This window comes from Melanotaenia boesemani, chromosome 19, assembly GCF_017639745.1.
Source record: "Melanotaenia boesemani isolate fMelBoe1 chromosome 19, fMelBoe1.pri, whole genome shotgun sequence".
NCBI classification, from domain to species: domain Eukaryota; kingdom Metazoa; phylum Chordata; class Actinopteri; order Atheriniformes; family Melanotaeniidae; genus Melanotaenia; species Melanotaenia boesemani.
In genome coordinates this window covers 24,475,170-24,487,696 of record NC_055700.1, presented here as the reverse complement: position 1 = coordinate 24,487,696, position 12,527 = coordinate 24,475,170, and the positions used below count along the sequence as shown (strand labels likewise).

Below are 12,527 nucleotides of genomic sequence, written 5' to 3'. Positions count from 1 at the left end.
CTGACCCTAGTCAAATGCAGACTTTATAACTAGTCCTGTTTTGGGGGTTGCAACAGTTTTGCATTTTCCATTAAAGTCTCTGGCATTGATTAACAACCTCCTCTGCTACTGTACTTAACTGACCAGATCAATATTACAGACATGTAATTGATCTGATGCTATATTCTGATTAAATGTGCTTCTTGAATTCTTTTGAGCAGTGTAGCTTGTTTAATCAGTAAAATCTGTAATCCTGCATAATGAGGACATATTCTCACCTCTATGTCCTGCTAGTGATCCCAGCTCACACCAGAGAAACACTTTTACCCAGTCTTCTTGCTCGTTGGTTAAATTTTTTTAGTTTTTTATTGTCCAGAGATGAGTTAAATGAAATACTACTTAAAATATAACACAGCATGTACCACTTATGCATTAGTCTCACGATGAGCAGATGTTTCATTCATGATTTGCTGCCCTACCAGGAGAGTGCACTCAAAGTTATTGGATGAGGGCTGAATGTGCTCTTATATATATAAGCTTTGCAGAAAAGCAGCATCGTAGGAGCACTTTGTGATGAAATCATTCAGTGGATGGTAACTTCTCCTGAGACACTCTGGTAGAAGAAGCTGCAGGGTATCTAGGAAAGATTAACTTGGCTATTTCATGCCTAGTTCTCCACACCCTTTTAAGTTTTTTTTGGTTTGTTTGTTTTTTTTTTTTTTATTTTGTAGTTAAGCATGAAATTTTGTGCTTTTACTTGTTACTGATTGGTTAAAAATCACTCACAATCTGTCTTCGAGGTGACCCGGTTTTACATTATTAGCATCACATATTGTTGGGGAAACCCTCCACACCTCTGCACCTCCCCAGTGATCAGTTACAATAAACATGCAAATGCCATCAGTGGTTCTTGCAAAGAAACCTGCTGCCTGGTTCAGAAGCGTATTATTTAAGCATTATCTGTAAGAAGTATGAGATGCTTGTGTCATTCAAAAGAAACAAGAGTTCAAAGAATAAATACCACATTTAAGAAATATGCAGCTCATTAAAAATTTAGACAATGCAGTTAAATCTATGAAGTTGCTCCAAGTAATGAAGAGGAGCAGCTTTAAGACTCGCTGCAGAATAAAAACCTCTAATAAACAGTTATGTGGAGTCTAAGGATAGAAAAAAAATGAAACAGGAGAAAAAGGAAGGGTAAGACACGGCTCAAAGGAAAGACTGGAAGAAATGAATGGAAAAGGATGAAGGAAAAAATGATCTAATGAAGAGGGAACAAATGAAATGATAGTGTGGAGATTAATCTAAAATATTAATTACAATTAAGTTGGAGTCAAGGAAGAACCACAAAAAGAAGGAAAAAAGACAGAAAGATGGACATATGTGACAAAGGACAACATTATCCAAAGAGAATAGAATAAGATAGGAATGATTAAAAGGAGTCAATACCGAGAAGGAGAGTAAAGATCAAGTGACTGCTGCATGTTTCTGTAGAATAACACTACGCTCACATGCATGTTCTCCACTAACAATATAAACAGGTATGACTGTGCGTGCTCAGTTACTTGACTGTCAACTTCAGCAAATAACCCAAACTAACTGCAGTGCTTATCTGCACAGAGGGACGAAAGGGAAGGACATCAATACCATCAAGTCTCTCCGGGTCCTCCGGGTCCTGCGGCCGCTCAAGACCATTAAACGGCTTCCCAAACTGAAGGTACGTAAACCAAATCTGCCTCTCGGCTTCTTTCGTAATAGTCTGATACTGAACATTTTACCATACCATTTTATTTCTAAAGCACTTTAAAAACAACGTAACAGCCGACCTGTACAATAAATTAAAAAGAAAAAAGCATGAAAACCGCACAAAGCAAGAACAAGGATGACCACATAGGAGCTATAAGAAATGTATAACACAAGTAAACATACAAAGAGTAAATACTAGGACACAGATGACAACTGACACTTGCTTTACAGCCGAAGAGTAAAAGAAAAAGTTAAATAAAAAAAGGAGCCTGATGTTGACACAACAGGATCAACAGAAACTGAGAAGAACCAGCAAGCACATGACCAGAAGAACAAACCTGGACAGGATGAAGATCTGGTGATGAGCAAAGGAAACCAAGGAGTATTTATACTGAGGGAGCTAATGACCAAACAAGGAGCAGGTGTGGTAATCACAACAAGACAAGTTTATTTGTACAAAAACATTTCATGTACAGGACAATTCAAAGTGATTTACATAAAACATTACCAGCATTACAGCCGGATGTAGAAGGACCATTAAAAAGTACATAAAAGGATAATAAGAGAAACAAAATTATATTAAAATATTGAAAAAAATCATAATAAAATCGTCAAATAATTAGATTAAAACGATTACCACAAACAAGAGATTCCAGGTCTGATAAGAACTAGAACAAAATACAAACCCAGAAACCACTACCTGAATTCAAAAAGTCCAACAAAAAAACAAATAAGAGGTAAAGGGAAATAAAAGACTAGGGACATAAATCTGATACGAACTAAACTAAAAACAGAGCTAGAACTTTGTATCAGGGATCACCGACTCCGGACTTCTTGAGCTAGTGTCCTGCAGGTTTTCAATGTTTTCCTGCTGCAACACACCTGACTCAAATAATGGGTCATTAAGAGGCTTGTGCAGAACCTGACAAGCTGCTGGAGAACCATTCAGTTTGAACCAGGCGTGTTGCAGCAGGGAAACATTGAAAACCTGCAGGGAACTGGCCCAAGAGATCTGGAGTTGGTGATCCCTGACTTAGACCGTGATTGTGTTTTTTAATTAAGGACATAAAGTATGTAACGACATAATTTAGGAAAACAAAATATCAATTTGGCGATTTCACAAAGTAAGACACTCAACGGATCTGATAAAAGACAAGACCTGATCGGAGTGAGACATGAGTGAGACAGATCAGCGTCGGCAGTCAGACGCCAATTCACAGGGCTCATCGGATACTCGGACAAGGTGGTTTGACAGATAGGCTGGTAGAAGAGGGGAAAATGTTCTCTGCCCTCGCTGTGGAACAGAAGCATAAACCTTGATGGGGTTCACTCATGCAGCAGCATATTCATTGGTTAGATTGCATGTCAGGATACATCAGCAAAGCAATTCATCCCACAGAGAGATCATAGCGCACGGCTGAGGGAAATGCAGCTGGAGAGGGAGAATGACGGGCAGGAAGACACAAAGAAACACTGTGCAAGCTCTCCTTCGTGTACACTGCATGCACTGATTTGATATTTCGCAGGTGAAAAGATGCCGACTTGCAGAATTTGTCTGAAAAGTGAGTTTTAGACATCCACAGCACGCATTAGCACTTTGAAGCAGTTTCCAAACATGTTAAAGGTGATCGGGACATGTGGTCAGTTTATGCTTAAACTTGAAAATTCTAACGCGATCTAAATCCCACGTTAAGGGTCATGATGAAGCTAAAATAAAACCTAAACTAAAAAATTATTAGAAGCAAAGAAAACCAGGAGAATATATGTGATAGAGCTTGTGTGTCTGACTTCTTAAATTCAAAACATTTTTAAAGTACTACTTTTTATTTCAGTCATATTTCCCTTGTGTTATATAAGTAATGATTCACAAGTACTTTTACAGAAATAAGAAAAAAAAATAGAACTAGTGTGAATAAGTCAGTGTCTTCATCTATAAACAGTAAAGATCCACGGATTCCTTACACTGTGTGTGTGTGTGTGTGTGTGTTTTCCAGGCGGTGTTTGACTGCGTCGTAAACTCTCTGAAAAATGTTCTCAACATCCTCATCGTCTACATCCTCTTCATGTTCATCTTTGCCGTCATCGCCGTGCAGCTCTTCAAGGGTAAATTCTTCTACTGCTCTGATGAGTCGAAGGGTCTGGAGAAAGACTGCAGGTACGTAACGAGCACATGCATCTACAGCCGTGTCTGCACGTTTGTTAAAAACTAAATTAAACACACCTTTTTTTTTTCCAAGTCAACCTCTGAAAACTGTGGTTTATTTGTCCTCAAAACTTTTTTGATACAGGGGCCAGTTTTTGGATTATGACAGAGATGATGTGGAGGCAAAGCCCAGAGAGTGGAAGAAGTACGACTTTCACTACGATAATGTTCTCTGGGCCTTCCTAACGCTCTTCACTGTCTCCACCGGAGAGGGCTGGCCATTGTAAGTCAGCGCAACCTTCACATCTTTTTATTTTGACAGCACCTTGACACAGAGTGGTTTGCTCCGTAAAGATGAGGCTACTAAATCAGATCGACATGAGGAACGACAGGAAAGATGGCTTCAATCTTCAGCTCATAAGCAGTGCATGAGTACTGAAAGCATTCTTGTCTCAGTGATTTATCCTGGAACAAACAGCACACCTGGAGGCAAAAACTCAGTGCAGATGAAACCCAACTGATTTCTCCCAGGCTTAATTACTGTGCTTTCTCTACAGATGCAATCAAGGCTCATTGAATGAGCAGTTTCACAGCGATATTCTGCGCCTGAGTTTAGGAAGCACAGACTCATCATCATCCTTTTTCAAGGGCCTTTGACGCTTGTTTGCTCATTTTATTCATTTTGCTTACCATCAGGGGGAAAGTAAGCTAATAAACTGGGAAAACTTGTTGAAAATTAAACAAATCAGTAACACAATGACCACAAGGAGGGTCTTAGTTGGATTTAAACCTCTAGTCTATGGCATGATTTTTTTTTTTTAATGAAAAAAATATTACATCCTACATTATTGGAGCTTTTTGTCCCATTAACTCCATCCTATCCCACACTAAAATTGGTTGGTTGCCTTAAGGGAATGTACTTGTTTTTGATTTTGTGTACATGTGTTTATCATAGCTGGCTTAGATATTATGCCTTAGAAATTAGCACTATGCATTCACAAGCGAGTTATTGGTAGAGGCAGTGAGTGTAGGGACCAATTTGAGGTCAAAAGGTTGACAGCGGTAAAAATTAACAAGTCAGAAATCATCCAAATCTCAAGACATATCATTAGCCATGTTTACACAGACACAGGTAACACAGGAAATTTGGATAATTTTGCCATTAGAGCTTCCAACTCCAAAATAAAGCCCGCAATCGTCTGCAAAAATAAATTACAATGGCTCTCTAGTGTTTCTAGTTTAGATTAAGACGCGTGAATTATGATCAGTGTGCATGAAAACGTCTAATCCACTCACCTGTAGTGACTTAGCGTCATTAAACATTAAAGATGTTTAATGAAAGTATTAATTTGAATAATTTAATTAATTTTGAATTATTAGTCAAAATATTGACTACACCTTGGGCACCACCATACAGAGAGCTTAATACTAATCTAATGGCTGTGTGGACACTATTAGAGTACTAAATTAATTAGTTTAATAAATTAATTAATTTAAGCTAGTCAAATCAATCAGTTATCAATCAGTCTCAGGACGCTAATAACAGGAATTCTTAATTCGAAGGGACCGATAACATGACTCAAAGGAGGAGTTCATAATAACCAGACCAGTTTAGGATAAATATGAGATATTTATTACTAGTCTAATCATACAAAAGCTGCTGAGAGACATAGTCCCTCTCCTTAGACACAGGAGGAGAAGCTCGAGCATCCGGGAGGGGCTCTTGCAGAACTGCAGAGGAGCAGAGGAGGATGCCTTCTAGACACCTCCATGGGGAGGTTTTCTGGCCACATCCCACCAGGAGGAGATCCTGGGGAAAAACAAAAACTGTGGTTGATATTTTACATAACACTTGAAATTGTTAACTGGGGAGAAACTGGTAAATAAATATAAACAGCAGTGTTTGTTTACACCGAAAATCTGTTTTATTCTTCTACTGCTGTTCCCTGAAATTCAGACAATTTACGCATGTCGTGATTCATTCCATTCAAACATGTGATGCACATAAACACGTCATAATTTCAGGGTCCACTTAAACAGTACAGTTGTAAACACTTTCCAATTTAAAGTTAAAAGTCCTGTTCACCCTCCACTCCTCATGGCCTCCTCCTTTGCATCATTTCTGCAACACAAGACGAGTAAGTCACATAAAAAGCTCTGTTGAATTGAAGACATTTTATCATCAGTTTTTGTAGCACTTTTTCAAAATCTGTGAAGGTGGATGATGCAAGGGGCACACCACCGCCTAATCCTCTGATAAAGCCACAGAGGGATTCTGACTGATTTATTTACTTCTAAATGTCTTCTGGGACAATGGTTAAAAACATCTGAAGGATGGCCGATTGGATTGGATTCCTTGGATACTTCAGTAAAGGTTGATTCCCTCAACATTTTAACTTAGAGCTCCCTCAGCTCCTCAGGATTTAATCTGGAGAGTTTCTTAGCAGATAGTTGTGATTTAGGACTTTAGTGAGGTATTCAGAGCTGTTAAGGACAGTTTAGCAGAGATCTGATCACACAGATTTGAAGTGAGGAATGCCAGGATGAGAAACAGAGACAAGGATGGCTTTTAAGTTGTTGAATCTATATAGGCTTGTACAATGCACCGACTGCTGTGCATTTTTACATGGTTGAAAATCTCTAATCAGTTAAATGTTTTTATCTTTTCAGGGTCCTAAAGCATTCTATGGATGCCACATATGAGGACCAGGGTCCCAGCCCGGGCTTCCGCATGGAGACATCCATCTTTTATGTGGTCTACTTCGTGGTGTTTCCCTTCTTCTTTGTCAACATATTCGTGGCTTTGATCATCATCACCTTCCAGGAGCAGGGAGACAAGGCCATGTCGGAGTGCAGCTTGGAGAAGAACGAGGTGATAGAGTAGAAGAGGATGAGCTTTCATGGCTTCTCCCTAGCTGAACAAATCTTCCCCACATACAACATAAACAAACACTTCTATCAACAGAAACATTTGGCTCTGAAAATGTTTGCAGTCACAGTTTGCATCCCAAATGTTTAGGCCTGACATTATTATAGGGACTCAGAAAATCATGCTTTTCTTAGTCTGTTTGTTTGTTTTTGTGTGAAGCGTACAGAGGGGTGTACTTATCATAGCGTCCTCATAAAAAACATTCACATTAGTATGTTATTACGTTATTAATATTACATTAGGTGTTGGAAACATTCTTCAGAGGTTTTGCTCCATATTGACATGACAGCATCACACAGTTGCTGCAGGTTTGTTGGCTTTGTGAGAATCTCCTGTTCCACCACATCCCAAAGGTGAGATCTGGTGACTGTGGAGGCCATTGGAGTCCAGTGAACTCATTGTCATGTTCTAGAAAGCAGTTGTAGATGATCTGAGCTTTGTGACATGGTGCATTATCCTGCTGGAAGTAGCATCAGAAGATGCTCCACTGTGGTCATAAAGGGATGGATGTGGTCAGCAGCAATACTCAGGTAGGCTGTGGTGGTTAAATGATGCTCACTTGGCACTAAGGGGTCTAAAGTGTGGCAAGAAAATATCATCCACATCATTACACCACAAGCAGCCTGAACTGTTGATACAAGGCAGAATGGATCCATGTTTTTAATGATGATTCCACTGAATTTTGAGCATAGCATCTGAATGTGTCAGCTAAAATTTAGACTCATCAGACCAGGAAACGTTTCTCCATTTTCTGTTATCCTTTTTTGGTGAGTCTGTGTGAATTGTAGCCTCAGTTTCTGTTGTTACCTGACAGAAGGCACCCGGTGTGGTCTTCTGCTGCTGTAGCCCATCTGCTTCAAGGTTGGACGTGCTGTGTGTTCAGAGGTTGTATTCTGCAGACCTTGGTGGCCTTTCTATCATCTCTAACCAGTCTGCTCATTCTCCTCTGACCCCTGACAACAACAGAACATTGTGGTTCAGACAACTGCTGCTCACTGGATATTTTCTCTTCTTCAGACCATTTTCTGTAAACCCTAGAGGTGGATGTGTGTAAAATCCCAGTAGATCAGTAGTAGGCCAACAACCATGTCATGTTTAAGGCCCCTAAAATCCCCTTTCTTCTTCATTTTGATGCTCAGTTTGAACTTCAGCAGGTCGCCTTGACTAAGTACATTGAGTTGCTGCCATGTGATTGGCTGGTTAGATATTTGTCAACAAGCAGCTGAACAGGTAGAACTGATAAAGTAACTGAGTATTTGCTTTAACGAGAAGAAAATATTGTTAAACATTGAGATGTTGTTTTTTCACATTTATTTCCTTTAGTGTATTTGATGGTGACAGTGCATGTTAATGATCTATGAACATTGCAAACATGGCAGATTATTAGTGGCAAGCTCATTTTTGTCCATAGTTTCCAGATAAAAGACATGTTTTTAACATGAAGAATATAGTTATAGAACAATAAGCGTTTTACATCACATACGTTTAAAGTCCTGTTTTTCTTTTCATGGGCTGGTAACAGTACATCTTGTAGTAAAGTGTTACCTGCTGATCAATCAGAGAATGAGCAGAGATTCAGTATACCGTCTGATCTTTTGATGTTACCAGTCACAGAGCACGCTCAGGTTTGATGCCAGCTGTCCCTTGCTTTTAAATGTTAACTCTGGCATTAAACCTCTTTCATTAGACAGCATTTACATCCAGTTTAGCTTTGCTTTGTGTTTTCTTTTCACAGAGGGCCTGTATTGACTTTGCCATCAACGCCAAGCCGCTAACAAGATACATGCCAGAGAATAAGCAGTCCTTCCAGTACAGGATGTGGAAATTTGTGGTGTCGTCACCTTTCGAGTACGCCATCATGACTTCAATTGCCCTCAACACAGTCGTACTGATGATGAAGGTCAGTTATTCCCCCTGTTAATCTGCTAATGAGGCAAAACCACAGTTCTTCTCAGACAGAAGAAGTCATGCAGATCATTTGTAAATGAGCAAGAAAATTTTCTCTTAAAATAAATCTTATGAGGAAACATTCCAAATATTAATAACAGTGCATCTACAATAATTCCTGATTATGGTGTTTCTGTTTATGTTTAGAAAATTTACCATTAAAACATATCTGTCCCCACAAAAAAAACAAATAAGTAAATGTAATTATATTAAAAAGAAATGATAAACCTATCAGTGCTGCCTTGATATGGAGGCAAAATGCTGAACCATTGACAGATTGAAGCAAAAGGCAACAACATGCTTGAAGGACAGAATTTCTTATTCTTTAGAAGTATAATAAAATAATAATTTTAGGAAAGCTGCTGATTTTCCTCCCCAGATTTTCAGGCATAATCTTGAAAAAGTTGGATATACGAGGACGTGTAGTTGAAGTTGCAAAGCTCAAACGATGTGGATCTCAGAGTACTTAAACTAAGACCTTGCAAAATCCTGCTGTTTGGATCGATGTGATCCAGGTTTACAAACAGGACCTAAAGCTGCATTTGTCACGCACATCGGTTAGTTTGCTCTGAGTTTCCACCTGAGGTTTTTAAGGGAATACCATGAGCTTTCTCAAAGGCAGCAAGTTGTGTTGTTTACACATGTGGGTAAAACAACAGAAACGTAATGGAGTATTTATAACTGTTAATCACCCCCAACACAGAGAAAACTGTTAATCACAGTTTCCGCCTACCTACAGTCACAATTTCTCTCAGCAACAGGAAAATCTGTTTAATCTTTTGTTTTTCCTTCTTAAATCTACTTAGTATTGTTGGGACTGATAGCTGTATCATTATTATCCACATGGATGTTTCCTGTCGCTGTATAAACAATGTAAAATTACTCTTATCAGTAACTATGGCAACATTTCTAAGTAACACTGTAAATTTATTTCTGTACATGAGGAGCTGTAGTTAGATAAATCACCATTATACATGGGCTGAATTGTGTTTCATATCTTAATACACTGACAAAATGATTTTGGGAGCAGATTTGGACTGATGGGTTATTTATAAATGACTGGCTGTGTCGCAGGGCCTCAGGCTGCAGGGTGGGTGATTAAGTATATACCCACAGTCACCGCTGTAATTACTCATTATTCAGAGGAGAAAGTCTCTCAAGCCACTTTTGATTTTGAGTTCATTTTGACCAAACACTAAAAACTACGCATTCAAGCTAAGATGATGATGTCACCTAATGTCATAATTATCTGGGCGGATGCTCATCCAGTTATCAACATCACACACACACATAATTTTTTGACGGATGATGTGGCTAAGTGAAGTGAAGGATGTCATTTTCACACACCCTGGACTAGATCTGTTACCAGATTTATGTTTTCAGAGAATGTCTCACCTTCTTTCCTCAGTTCTATGGAGCTCCAGACGCGTACGAGTCGATGCTGAAATACTTAAACATCGTCTTCACGGGCCTCTTCACGCTAGAGTGCATCCTCAAGATTATTGCTTTCAACCCACTGGTGAGCTATTAGGACCATATGCTCCGGTGTAAACACTCACTTACAGTGTCTCTCTGTTTACACACAAGGAGGAATGTTAAAGGACAGATTGGCAGCATCTAGCGCTGAGGTTGGAGTTTGCAGACAACTGGAGACCCTTTTTTCTTCAAACATATAAGAACACTTATTGTTGGTTGCCACAGCGATGTAAAACGGGGAAAAATCTTCTCCAAACAATGTAGTTTTTTTCTGATCTGGGCTCATTATGTCGATGTAAACATAAAAGTCTCTTTCTAAGCAAATACCAAACAATTAGTAATTACATGATGAACATTATTTGTGGATCTGCAACCAAACAGGAATTAAAAGAAGCTAAGGAACTTTTATAATCTCAGATTTGGGAATGAACAGTGGTGGGGTGGTGGTGTTGGTGGGGGGGGGGGGGGGGGGGGGGGGTAAACAGAAGACTGCACATGAAGAATAAATCTCCCGACATGGAGCCGTCTGGCCCGCAGCGAGCCATTTCATCTATGGCTCTATTCAATTTACAAGGCCCATTTAATAAATGGCTTTTCTCACACACCACTTACCTCCACCTGTTTAGCTGTTATGCTCACATCTGCCTTTATAAACAACGCTGACGCCAGGCCCCGCAGCTGCATGCTGATGGGGCCCAGCAGCGGCCTCCAGCCTCGGGATCTGGATGACGGACCTGTATGAAGGTGTTCTGGGTGCAGACCACAGCTTATGATTAATGCATGTGTTTCTTTGTTGTATTTGCATATTCTATGTAGATTTGTTTATAAAATATAGGGAAAAGGTGCATTTTTGGTCAGTATTTTTTGTATCTAATTCCTATTTTTAAAATCAGTAAATGCTTTTGAATTTACAAAATTATTTATATTTAAATTGGTTCCCATTTTGGGCTTGAAATTAAAAAGAAGAGTTTGTGAAACTGTCCATGTTGAATTTTGTGTTTCAGAACTACCTGAAGGAACCCTGGAACGTGTTTGACTTTGTGACTGTGATCGGAAGCATTACAGACATCCTATTCACAGAGATAAATGTAAGATCCTCTGAATCGGTGAGTGTTGGGTTTCAGTGCTCACGGCTTCAGGTGTGCTGAAGCAGAGGGGTCATCCTGCCACGCTGGAAGTAGAATGATCCAGTCATAGGAACTGACTGTATGTAGGACCGAATAAGCCACAATTAGAAATTAGTAGAAATAAAGATGAGATGGATGCAAATAAATGGAAGCAGGTGACCAATGCTGATTTAAATCTTAAAAGTTAAAAACACAATACTTACTACTGTACAGCAAAGATTTACATAAATGGATGAATGTGGAAAAAAATAATAAATCTAGAAATAAGCAGAACCCCAACTTCACAAGAAATGAGCTAATATTTTCCATGAAATGATAAAATTTTTCAGTTTTAACACCTGATGTAGTTGAATGAATGAATACATGAAAATATATACATATATTGATTTATTTATTTGTAATTATGGCATGTTATATAGACCATATAGTACTATAATGGACAAACAATAATTAGAGTATAGTTGGTATGTAATATTTCAATTATATATATATATATATATATATATATATATATATATATATATATACATATATATATTTATGTATATATTTGTTTATAACCTTTTGGTTGTTTTTTATTTATTCATGAAATATATCCATCACTGATTCAGACAGTTAAGAATACTACCTTCAGACCACTTATTTTACCCAGCAGATGCAACAGATTCAAATGGATTTACAGACCAATTCATTTATTGTTTGACTTTCAGAACAAGGTTTTTTCTAACATCTTTTCAGCTTCAGAGTCATGGTTGCAGATTCATGCCTTGTAGCCTCATAGTCTCAGTCCTCAAATAATAAGCGCAGCCAAGCAAACAAAAAGAGAACAAAATAAGCCTTAAAATCAGAATATAAAACAGAAAACAGCCACAGGGCAACAGGAAAAGACTTGCTGCTGTTACAGCACTGCATATTTAGTCCTTGTTTTGACTTACTGCTGATTAAAGATGACACAAAAAACAAGACAACAAAAATATATAAAATAGATAAAGATTTGATGTAGCTGACTTTGAAGGCAGGACTGAGGCAGGTTACTGCAGCTTTGTGTGTGGCAAAGTTGGCGTTTGCTGTGTTTTCTCCTCATGAGATCATCAGCTTTCTTTTCTGTCTCCTCTCTTGCTTTTTCTTCTTATTTCTGTTTTGCTGTTTCCATCCTCTGCTGTGTCTATCCTGGCGCCTG

The 12,527-nt window shown here is 38.6% G+C and overlaps 1 protein-coding gene across 1 annotated transcript in view; it reads left to right on the top strand.

Moving 5' to 3' along the window:
• cacna1bb (calcium channel, voltage-dependent, N type, alpha 1B subunit, b) overlaps nucleotides 1-12,527 on the top strand; it is a 216,873-nt gene that overhangs the window by 166,215 nt on the left and 38,131 nt on the right. Inside the window, exons 30-36 of the mRNA XM_041969681.1 lie at nucleotides 1,600-1,696; nucleotides 3,720-3,880; nucleotides 4,014-4,151; nucleotides 6,539-6,740; nucleotides 8,533-8,697; nucleotides 10,153-10,263; nucleotides 11,225-11,308. Coding sequence (XP_041825615.1) covers nucleotides 1,600-1,696; nucleotides 3,720-3,880; nucleotides 4,014-4,151; nucleotides 6,539-6,740; nucleotides 8,533-8,697; nucleotides 10,153-10,263; nucleotides 11,225-11,308 — 958 coding nt within the window. The remainder of the gene's footprint in view (nucleotides 1-1,599; nucleotides 1,697-3,719; nucleotides 3,881-4,013; nucleotides 4,152-6,538; nucleotides 6,741-8,532; nucleotides 8,698-10,152; nucleotides 10,264-11,224; nucleotides 11,309-12,527) is intronic.